Source organism: Scylla paramamosain, chromosome 30, assembly GCF_035594125.1.
Source record: "Scylla paramamosain isolate STU-SP2022 chromosome 30, ASM3559412v1, whole genome shotgun sequence".
Classification (NCBI taxonomy): domain Eukaryota; kingdom Metazoa; phylum Arthropoda; class Malacostraca; order Decapoda; family Portunidae; genus Scylla; species Scylla paramamosain.
In genome coordinates, this window is record NC_087180.1 from 10,022,152 (window position 1) to 10,034,395 (window position 12,244).

A 12,244-nucleotide genomic window follows, 5' to 3' on the forward strand; every position below is an offset into this window, starting at 1 on the left:
AGATATCCTCCTTAAAAAATACCAATAAAGTTAACCACTTACATGACACAGGAAGGGCTTTTTTGTATGATTTGCCAGCCTAGCTTTGTTCCTCCTGACTGAACAATTCAGGCTTGTGAGCCAGAAGACACCACTGCCACCTAAGGAACTTTGTAGCTTTTGCTATTACTGTGTATAGGTCATTATATTGCCTTTTTAAGATTTTTTAACCCTTTGTATGAAATAAAATTAGCATGTGTGCACCCAATTACAGAATAATGTTTTTCCATGTGCTCAGGATATCTTTAAGCTTAACACTAATGTCTGTGAGATGTGGAAATGTCCTTATAAGTTTTCATGACATGAGAACCAAATCTTTAAAAATTATCTAATGAAAGGTGTTTATTTTCTTATTTATTGATTAATTGATTTATTTATGTATTTATTTATTTATTTATTTATTTTTGTGGAACATTGCACTTTCTGTAATATATATACATACTTTGTATTTTATTTGGCAGTTATTTCTAAGAGCTGTTCATAATAATATTAATGATCAGAGATAGAGCATCCTTCTGTAGGCACACCCTAAACATATTTTATTACTTAGCAGTTAAGGCTCACTGGGATTGCATGGGTTTCCTTTTTATTTCATGCAGCTCATAATGATTTGCACTAATTTCTTTCTTTTAAGAGAAAACTTTTATTCGTAATAACTGTACATCTTTCATTGGGCAAACACTGAACTCAATCCCTAGATGCTGCATGCCTTTGTCATAACAGTACAGATTTGCTGTACTTGCTTGTTGCTATTGGTGCCACACACACATACAGGACACAGGCAGAGCTTATACACTCACTGCTTGCTGATTTTGATTTTGAGAAATCTGCTTCACCCTTAGATCATATGTTGACACGCAAACTTGAATGAATCATGGTGGGTAAGCTTGATGAAATTACATAGTACTTGATTTTCTCCTCTTTTGTTTCCCACTTGATTAGACACTGTACACCTCTGGCTGTCCTGGACAGTTTGTGTACCATTGTCAGTGAGCAAACCGTTTGACACAATTAACTCACTCCAGTCTCCCTTGTTCCTGTGTAACTAACACAGCTGGTCTTGTCCACACATTTATTTGTTCACACACTTTCATTGTCTATCACAACCTTTAAACACTATGTGGTTTCCTCCTTAAAAAGAAAAAAAAAAATCCATAATTGTTTGGCCTTCAGCTTTTTCCACTAATGCACACACATATTATAGTGGCAAGAGCTGCATTTGGGCAACAGTTATCATGAAGAAAAGGAAATGCTTTATTGTGTCTATCTGTCCATAGCTCATACCCCTCCAGTTTTATAAGAAAAGTTAAACCCTGTCATATAATGCATAGCAGGTCATAGACATTTTCTTGATTGGTACATGCCCTCATAATTTGGTGAAAATATTTCAACTTGCCTTATAAAATTTCTGTGAGCATTCATTACTCATAAGATTTCAAGGTTTAGTCAAAGGTGGCACAAATTAGTTACCAAGTTGATACTAGGTGCTGTATGACCTTGTTCTGTTATCACTTTACACTTTAGGAAGCAGCTGACAGGAAGAGGTAGAGAAAGTGGATGTAGATGTTTTGCTGAGTATTTTGTCAAACAGTTTTACAAAATGCATACAGTAGGTGAGTGAATATAACTTTCGCTAAGTCTAGTTTCAGACCTTGCCTAATATAATGCATTGTAGTGTGTACTGTGACTCATTATGTCATTTTGCAAGGTCACAGGTTTGCTGAAAATTGCAAGTAACCAGAAAGCTATATCTAAGTAATTACCTAAGAAATGTATACAGTCTCTCCTCCTTGAGTATCAATATGACCAGTTATGATACTCATGTGATTTTGTATAATGAGCAACTTGGAAAAGTTTTGATCAAGGGGATGTATGCAGTAGGACTACTTTATATCAAGTTTGTATCAAGATACAAACATATACATGCACCAAAGGCCATGTGAAATTCTTTTAATGGGGAACACTTGCTCTCCCTCTCAGTCCACCTGTAGCTAGACCTCAGGTTGGTCTGATCACATTTTTTATGACTCCAGACTTCCCAATCAAAATCAAATTTCATACTAGAAGGATAATATCATAGTAGAATACTCAGTAAATGCACTTGATTGAGTTTCTTAAGTAAGTTAAAATGATGAGAAGTTCTTAAAGCTCAGGACCCGTGCTACAAAAGCTTATTTCATTTGAAATGTCTGTGCAGTGTTGTGAATGACACTGGGTGAGTGGAGTATTGAGGAAACATGGGCTCAGCAAGTGTCTCTTCTTTTGAGGAATCATTGACACTAACAACTATATATGTGTCACTCTGAATGGCTGCCACAGGGAACAGGCGTGTTTGAACAAAAGCAAGCAGTTCCCTCCTGGTAGCTCATACAAGTGCCGAGAAGGCCACTCCGACAAAATATACAAAAGGATGAGAGAAGAGATCTTTTGCTGCCGTGATGCTGACTTCTGCAACCGGCATGTGACACCGGCCTCGGGGGGGCTGGCCCAGCCTCAGCCCACACAAGAGGCCCCCCCGTGGCTGGAGCCTGGTGAGAAGGGTGGGGAAGGTAAGGCCAGCACCAGCCCAGCCTCCCCTCCCAGCAACAGGCTGGAATCACACCACTAGCACTGTAGTCACTGGTTACATGATGGTCATCAACATAGCATCAAGAGGCCTGGCTGGAACCCTCTGGTGCTGGGGGTGGTGGAAGGGCTGGTCTATGGCACCTTCTGCTGTGTGATTATTGGCTTCCCTGCCCCACCTTGTAGGCACTTTACTAACCACTCACAAGCAGTTTGACTGTACCCTTTAATCCTGGTTTCTTGTGATATACTACTGTACTTGTGCACTACCATTCTGCTTTATTAATCTGTAGCTCTCACCTTTTTCCTCTCTTGATCCCTTACTGTTGCAGACATTAACATTTTCTATAATCATAACATTTTTCTAACTACAGGTATATACTTTACAAGACAACAAAAGTAACATCTCAAAGTTTTATGTTCTTGTGTTTTATATGTGATTTCCAGAAAGGCTTGCCCCTCACAAGATGAGCTCTACTACACTTAAAGGATAACAACTTTGACCTAAGTCAATGGACACATTTTACATTACTTCAGAACACTATAATTGTAGACTGCTTCACTCTCATGCCATTGCTAAGGCAGTTTAACTGGTGTAGGACAAAGGTAAAGGTTGTTGGATATTGGATGTACGTAATGACAGCTTTGAGGGCCTCTGGTTCATATTTTTATTCCTTGGTGTGTTGGGCTACCTGTCTCTTCTTTATGCTGTGAAAGCTGAACTTCTAAAACTGGTCCTGGAGACACCCTTTGACCAGATTGTCTCCCACTGCTGGTAGCTGTAACCTCCTGCCGTTGCTGACAGGGATTGTGTCTGCACTCTCTTGGTAATGCAACACTTGGGGCCTCAAGCTTCTTTGTGTCATGGGATGCTGGTAGGCAAGTCTGAGGCAGTTGTAATGTTTTGTTGTGCACAATCTTCTCTGGGTGCCATCAGTTTGGCATGGTTCAAGGTGACATCCAGTCATCCTTTGGTGTGACATTTACTAACTTGGGATGCCTTGACTGTTGTAAGGAAAGCAGTGGTGCTCTTTATTATTGCTACTCATGGTGAAGGGCCCAGGCCTCTACAGCATTGGTGTAAGTTGGGAAATCAAACTTTTGAAACAGATTTAATTGTAAAAGATATTTTCTTTTCATCTTAAAAAGTGGACTATATTTACAGAACTATTACACAAGTTGTCTGACATCAGCTTCAATTCCAACACTACTGCTGTATATAATTATTATTATTAAGTAAAATTATTATTAAGTAAAAAAAAAAAAAAGACTGCTGCATGTATGAAATAATGTTCTTGATTACTTTCTACAGTTTCACTGCAAGTGCACAGACTAGTGCAACATTTTTTTTTATTTATTTTTTTTATACTGTTTAGTGTTATGAAGCTAAGTATGGTGAAATGTAATATTGGAATAACTTTTCAAGTATTCCTCTAAACAGGATTTTGTGAGTTACAGAAAGTATCCTCGTGTGTAAGGGTGATAAGAATGGCTCTCATTAAATATCATATTCCATAAATGTTCAGAATTAAAGGTGCATGAATTCCTTAAAGCTTTAAAGCAAGCTCAGGATGTTGGATGGAAGGGGAATGTCTTAAAGGATGAAAATATTCTTGAAATATAGTCAGGTCATCTAAAAAATATCCTTGTTATTATTTACTAGGGCATGTTTTTGATGGCCAGCTGTTTCAAAACATCACCAGTTGTGTATTTGATTTAGGTTTTCAGGAGAATTCTTGTAACTTCTGTATTTATTATACATTGTAATGAAGGAAAATTATGGTGCCAAGTGGTTCACAAAGTGTGTGTGTGTGTGTGTGTGTGTGTGTGTGTGTGTGTGTGTTTATTTGTTTGTTTGTTTGTGTGTTTGTATGTGAGTATAATACTGCACCATGAGATGAAGAACTTTTGCTGGGATTCTTGTTTTGTTATCATCTCACTGTCATAGTGAACAAGGAGGAGAGAGATCATATTACTAGAACTCATGACTCTTAGAACTTGATTTATATCTTAAGAGTTGCTAACTTTAAAATGTGTACAGCATGGTTTGGCAAAGATCTATCCTATTTAAAACAGATGTTCCTGACACACTAGAATGAGGCTGTTCCCTGCAGATTTAATTGTAAAGGAAATTGGTACACTATCATGATCCGTTTTCATGGGGAAAAGTCATGTACTTCCTTGCCTTTTGTTGCCTGATAACATTGCCTCTTTGTGTTAATAAAAATCACATTACATTCAAGCTTTTCAAGTTACAAGTGATGCATTTCTGGTTACTTGAACTATATATTGTGTTGGATAGTACATGATCACTAAATGCTGATGCCAGACCCACCACACACACCATGATTACCTTACATGTGCAAGATTTTTTGATGAGTTTACTCATAAAAATGGTTGTACATATAACAATATCATCCCCCAAAAAGACCTACTTGTAGTACATACACATTTTTATTTTTCATATGCAAAAGACATGCTGTGCATGTGGATTTGTCAGTTCCATTCAGTAATGTAGCATATTTGACAATATTAATAATATCCACATATTTTTGTGTTCTTTGGCATTAATTTGTTTGGTAAGAAGCTCTGCTAGTTCTATATTTTAACAACTAAGCACACATTTATATAAAATGCCCCTGTAGTACTATTTTTCCAGTCAAAACTCACATTGTATTTGTATTCCTTACATTTGCCAAACAACATGATTATATGATATAGGGATAATGTTTATTATTTTCTGATTGTGTTATTATACTTAGTAGTTATAAAGTATCTGAGAAAGGAAAATGACAAAAGTAAAATGGAAGTATTTATAGCAAATGGTGTACAGTTGCAATAAGTCTTGACAATAGAACAAATAAATCATTGCAGTGGATCACTCTCTGGGAACTGCACTTGCTACTCTGGTTTACATGAAAACAGCTGCAACAGAGTGTGGCCCTTGGCTCCAACTGAGAAATTGTACTAGAGAAGCTTGGAATAGGGAAGTGCTAACACTTACTGAATAAATGCAGTAAAGAAAGTAGAAACTTGCATGCCATCAAGTTTTGCAGAGGGTTAAACTTTCTAAAGTTCTATATACGATGTAACAGAAAATACCAATAACTACTTTAGCAAATGTTTTATCTTCTGTGGTTTGTATTCAATTTTGTAGCTTGGTTCCATAGTATTATTAACTTTCAATTCAGCCATCATATTTATTTTCTTCATCAGTTTTGCCTTTCATAGATAATTAGGCCTTGCAACTCATTTAGCATGTCTGTAGAGACTTATTCTTACAATTTCCGTTTCATTTTTTATACCTATTGTGATTAAAATTATTCCAGAAATTTTGGTTTGAGAGCAATACTTTCATTGCTTGCTTTTATTGTCAAGTAATTCATCTTTGCATTATATCAGACTGAGATCTTTTACAGGATGATTGCTGAAACAAAGTGTTATCCCTATTCTCATTATAGAAGGAAAAATTGGAGATTGTCTTATATATATATTTTTTTTTTTGCACAAATTTGCGTCGCTTATGTGCTGAATCTGTAATGTTTTCTTAGGATAGTGATGGGCTTTGGTAAGGAATGTTACAGGAACTAGAAAAAATATATATACTATATAAGTACATTCTTGAATAAGTTTGTTCGTCTAAACTTAAGTCAAAACTTTGCAAATGTATCAGATTACTTTCACCATCAGCCTGGCTGCTGGGGACAGTCCATCCACTCTTTTGACTTAACCTGGTTTGCTCAGCATAATGCTTCCTACCTTACTTGTTTCATACAAATTGCACTTTACTAATATTTGCCATGCATGACTTTTGCTCTTATATACTATCATTTATTTGATTATTTGCTTGTTTATTTTATGATGTATTTATTTATTTATTATTTATTTTCTCTATTTTAATAAAGAGCTACTAAAGAGATAAGATGCATGCCATATCTCTCAGTGGTTAATACCTGTAACCCAGTTGTTGTTCCTTAGTTCTGCTTTAACTTGCCATCATAGCACCACCTCACTGTTTAGTTTAGTAACTGTGTAAATAGTTGATTTGTCACATTTTCAGGAGCATAGCCAGGGGAGTTCTTGGTCAGAAATATTTAAAATTCCACATCCCTCCCAGCTCAGTATGTTTGACTTTTCCTCCTTAGGATTCAGTGTGGGCACCTGCCCCTTCCTATGATTACAGGAGTCTGGCTGTGTTCTGTTACTGAGTATCCTTATTATTTTGTCATTAGTTGCTTATGTAAGCTTCACTCCATCACAATCCTGTTGAGCATTGTGTTCCACTTGCCATGACTTGCCACCATTAGATATAACAAAAAAATATGAGGAGAATTTCATAATATATATATATATATATATATATATATATATATATATATATATATATATATATATATATATATATATATATATATATATATCACACTCATCTCTCGTTTACCATGGTTTTAGTTTTCAACGGTTTCACTTTTCCATAGATTGCTGCCAGCCACAAATTCAAATAACAGATTGAAGTGATGAGAGGCAATGTACCAATGTTCATTTCTTTTTTCTTTCTTTTTTTTTAGTTAATTGATAAGTAAAATGTTTGTAACCACGTATATGAAATTTTTCTTTACTTAAACGGGATTTTGGGGGACCAGGGGGTTTCTTCAGGGGGTACTAATTTTCCACATATTTTCCTTATCCATGGGCATATCTGTTATCTAACCCCAGTGAATAACGAGGGATGACTGTATGTATATATATATATATATATATATATATATATATATATATATATATATATATATATATATATATATATATATATATTGTGTATGTGTGTAAAGGCTTGTCATCTTTGTAAGAACTGTATTTACAAAATTTATCAGATTACATAGTTAATTGATCATATTTATTCACATGGTAAAATGCAAACAAATTACAGCACATTTTTTTATTATGGATAACAGAATTCATGAGAATACCATTTCTCAGTGAGTAGGCTTGCATAGGAAAAATTTCACTTAATTAACTTTGTCACAAGAATTTATCACAGTTGTCACCATAATGATTATGGGAAGTTGAACACTTGTTAATTTTTTCCTCCCCACATTTTTGTGTACTATTTTTCAACCTCAAGCAGTAAGAGATGTTGCTGTATTCATTTTCAGTATCTTTCAAAGATTCTCATTCATCATTTTCACAGCACTTCAGTCTTTGTTGTCACAATATCATGCCTTGAGCTTTGGGATAAGCATTCAGTTTGGGACTTCATAGATGACTTAGCTTATGCATCAGACACAAGACCAGGTATTAGTGTGGCAGTCATGTGATATTCATTGAAGGGTTTGAAAGAAAGTATAAATTCACATTCTGTTGTGGGTGATTAAGGTACATTGTTAAAGGTAAGCTAGTTATCATCCTAGTTGGAGAGTTTTGTGGATGCAGTGCCATAGTGGTGAACCATTTATGAAGAGAGAAAATAAAAATCCCAGGAAATGAAGTAGACATATAGGAACTAGATTATTGTATATATTTTAAGGGATTAAATGACTAGTATATGTATTTGACTTAGCAAGAGTTGTGTAATCCCATTGAAGGTGTTAATTGTAAATATCTGTAATGCAAGTTGTTTAAGATTATCAAGGAATAGGACAATACTATTATTGTTTATTTATTTATTTATTCACTCATTCATTCATCCAGAAACTTAATATTTAGCATTAAGTGCTTTAATGATTGTCAGGTCTACACCTACTTGTGGGGCTGTGCAGTAAGCATACAAGAACCCAGTCTTGTAATGTGCTAGATGTTTGGTAAGTGCTGGTAGTATTATGTTTGTAAGGCAATATGTGTGGTGGGGTGTAATGTTATTGTCTCTCCTTCCTGTGCCCCCCTAGGAACTGCTTTACGAAGGAACAGTTAAATCCGAAGAGCAGACCATTTATATGCATGAACACAGGCGACAAGGCAAAATTTGTAAATTGTTGCAAGGATGGTGACTACTGCAACAGAAATGTCACTCTACCTTCTATTGAAGTAGGTAGGTATGACTCAGTAGTGTTCCCTCACAGCTCCTTTTACACCTGTCCCCCGCAGCCCTCAGGGTATTCTTCAGGCAGTCCTGAGATGGCATTTTTAATTTTTCTCTTACTTTTTAAGGGCTTACCATTTTCTTTGAAGGAATATTTCTCTGAAACAATCTTGTGAAGATGGCATTAACCTGGTTTAAATTTGTTTCATTCTCTGGTAATACAGTTGCTATTCCTCAGAAAGGAGAATCCAACATAACCTTGTGTTTTGCATATGTTTTAGTCATGGTTTAAATAGGATTCATCTATTTCCTTTTGTAGGCAACATGACAATGATATGCCACTTCACACACTTTAGCCAGAACTTCTTTATTGCAATGCAATGAGTAGTTGTGTTGTGGTGGTTTGTGTTATAGCAAGGGCTTTGATTGTTTTATTAATAATTATGCCTTATTTACTCAGTGCTTCTCTTGTTAGCTGACAGTATATGCGTATGATGTAGCTATTATGTTCCTTTGTATGAGATATCAGTTTCTTGGTATTTATCGTATTTATTGTTTTCTGTTGTCTGATGATGATGCTACAGTTGACACAGGGCATTGTGCTGCTCACGTGGTGTTTTGGGCGACGGTAGTTGTTGTCATGTTTTATCATTGGGACTTTGGTATCCAGCTAGAAGGTGGACTTCAAGTGCATCCAGATCATCATGAGAACAAATTTGAATGAAAGGAGCAATAATTTAACTATAGTTTAATTGTTCCACAGCACTGATCATCGCTGTAATAATGGCACTCCTTTCCTCCTTGACTCCTTCTGTTTAATGACTCCATTTTGCAATGATAACAATCAACATCAAATTCCACAAGGTGAGGAGACACTGGTTTAAACAGGTGTGTGGTGGAATTGTCAGATTCAGTCTTCCAGTCAGGGCTTCTGTCCTTTTGGGGTGGGGCTTTGTGGTCTAGTTGTGGATGTACTGGTCTTGCTGCCCATGTGGGATTTTCACATGCACTGTTGGGTACTGACATATTGAAGTACAATGTAGCTGTTGTGGCTGATAAAATGCATAGTAAGCATAATTTTGATGTAGGTGATGAACATGATGTGTTTATAGTTTTGCCAAATCTAAATAAGTACAGGTAGAATGAATTGTTGGTAAAAAGAATTGAGTAAAGTTTTTAAGTCCTTGGTTATATACTGTGGTCCCATGCAAGACCCTCGCTTTATGCAAATTTTCTCTTCAATTTCATCTTAAGCTTGCTCCATTAACCATCTTTATCACTATGCTTATCTTTATGCTGGGCATTACTGTTCATGCACTCAAGATTGCAATGTGATACCACTGATTTTTGCAGCATCTGAAACTCTGTACCAAGTAATTACTTTCAGTTGCCATGCCTGAGCTGGGCAGATTATGGACCCCTCTCGTTGGTTCATCGTGATGTGTAGATCCTTTATGATACTGCATCCAGTATTTAGTGTGCTGATTTATTGCAGAGCTGTTCAGTATCAACTTTGTTTCAGTTCACTCACCAAGTGAAAAAGATAGTAGGTAGTACTAACCATGCAAATGATACTTGAAAGTGTGAGGCACAACAGTCTGGGAAGAGGATCATTGGTGTTGTGTATGGTGAGAATTTCAAAAACACTCAAAGTGTAACACAGGTAACAGTTTGTAAGATAAAAAAAAAAAAAAAAAAAAAAAAAAAAAAAAATATATATATATATATATATATATATATATATATATATATATATATATATATATATATATATATATATATATATATATATATATATATATATATATATATATATATGCCCTCTGCCACCCCTGGAACAGGTGATTGGTGCACTGCAAATGTTCTTGCATTTTTTTTTCTATAATATTATCTCAGTTCATCTTGTCGCTTGCCTTGCTCCTTTAGCCTTGTATCAGATCTTCAGAAAAGCTATGGGAACAAACAACATACTTATATAATACATCCATGACTTGCTGCACCAAATCTCCAGTGGTTTATTGAATTATGAATGCATTTATGTAGATAAATCATCATCTTTCTATATAATGCTAGCTTTTCCACAATAATCTTATCAGATTAGACAATTTATGACACCACCAACCATTTCTCTCCATCATCTCAGGCTCATTAGTGCCTTGTGGTGACAAATGTTGTTCAACACACTGCTTCCATATCTTTCTTGGGCTACATGGTGGATGGCAACTTGACACTTACCTAACTCTAACTACTGTGTCCGATGCCTTACCACTCTCCTCTCCACATGACCAAACCACCTTAGTTCCTTTACTTTCAGTTCAGCTCCGTCAGTCACATCTTGTTAGCACTTCACTGGTCACCTTATCTGTCTATGTGCTCAAAACTGTATACTCTAAAATCCTTCCCCTTAATCTGTAATCTTCTGACTGTAACCAATTTCTTCATTAGATCTCATTTCTCAGAACCATACACCAGTACTGATCTTATGCATGATTAAAATACTCTTCTGTTTTCTGTGAAGTTGATTCCATGTTTCTGGATTTTTCTTTGCTATTGCCACTTATATTTTTGCTTCCTCCTTTTCTCTACTCCTTTAACCAGCTCTCTGCCATTGTTTAAATATGATTCTTTTTTCCTTCCCTAATTTTATGTTGCACTTATTGATTCTACTACTTAGTCTTTCTTTTTTTCATCTATATTTCCAGATGTTAATCCACACCTTTTCCCCTTCATTCAGTATGCACTCATGTAACATGTTCTAGTCTCCTTCTCCCTATATCTTTTAAGTAAATTTTTCGAACTCTCTTATATTAATTAGAATATAAAAAATAAAAAATAATTTGAGGAAGTGGCAAGAGCATTATCACTGTACCAATCAGGTATCCTACTGAAATAAGGTTGAAGGCAAGGGATGTGGCTTCAAAGTCAACATTATCTTAGGGTAATTATAGTTTTGGAGCAGGAACCCAAATGTGTTGATATAGCTTGATGTGCAAGGGAAACTGGTGCATTTTCGTTATGTAAATAATCTCGGAAAAATAAAAAATAAATTTGCATGTAAACTTTTGTTTTACAACAACAGCTACTACTACTACTACTACTACTACTACTACTACTACTACTACTACTACTACTACTACTACTACTACTACTACTACTACTACTACTACTACCATTGTATATAAATCAAGGACTTATTTTAATGCTATTTATGGACTATCTGGTTTGTTGTCTACATGAAATTCCTTATACATTTCCATTGTGCTTCTTAAGTCATGTAAGGAAGATATAGTATATTTGAGGTAACTTTCTAGCATATGACTGATTAACAGAAATGTTTGAAGAATTTGACAAGTACATATTACTTTTATGACTTTAGTGGAAAAATAGTTTGCTCGTATGTATGTGGGATGGCTTTTGTTGCAGGTGATATGTGATATCTTAAGTAACTTGGAGGTCTTTTACCAGTGTGCATCAGTGACACACAGTCACTTGCTCATCATAAAGGAAAATTCTCTCTGATCTCATGTGACCCACTCTTGTTTGAGTTTGAGAGAAACTGTTCTTTCTGTTTGCACATGATGATGATAGTACTAATACCTGGTGTAAAGTTATCAGTCATGT

The 12,244-nt window shown here is 35.5% G+C and overlaps 1 protein-coding gene across 9 annotated transcripts in view; it reads left to right on the forward strand.

Annotated features, from left to right (window-relative positions):
- LOC135116244 (TGF-beta receptor type-1-like) overlaps window positions 1–12,244 on the forward strand; it is a 45,845-nt gene that overhangs the window by 15,664 nt on the left and 17,937 nt on the right. For 3 of the 9 annotated variants that reach the window (XR_010276220.1, XM_064033618.1, XM_064033619.1), the window contains exon 4: window positions 2,359–2,588. Coding sequence is in view for 8 of the 9 variants with exons in the window: in XM_064033618.1 (XP_063889688.1) it covers window positions 2,359–2,588 (230 nt within the window). In the remaining variant the exon portion in view is untranslated. Of the gene's footprint in view, window positions 1–2,358; window positions 2,589–8,489; window positions 8,633–9,386; window positions 9,488–12,244 lie in introns of all 9 variants that reach the window. The other 6 variants (XM_064033622.1, XM_064033623.1, XM_064033620.1 and 3 more) reach the window with 3 other exon arrangements.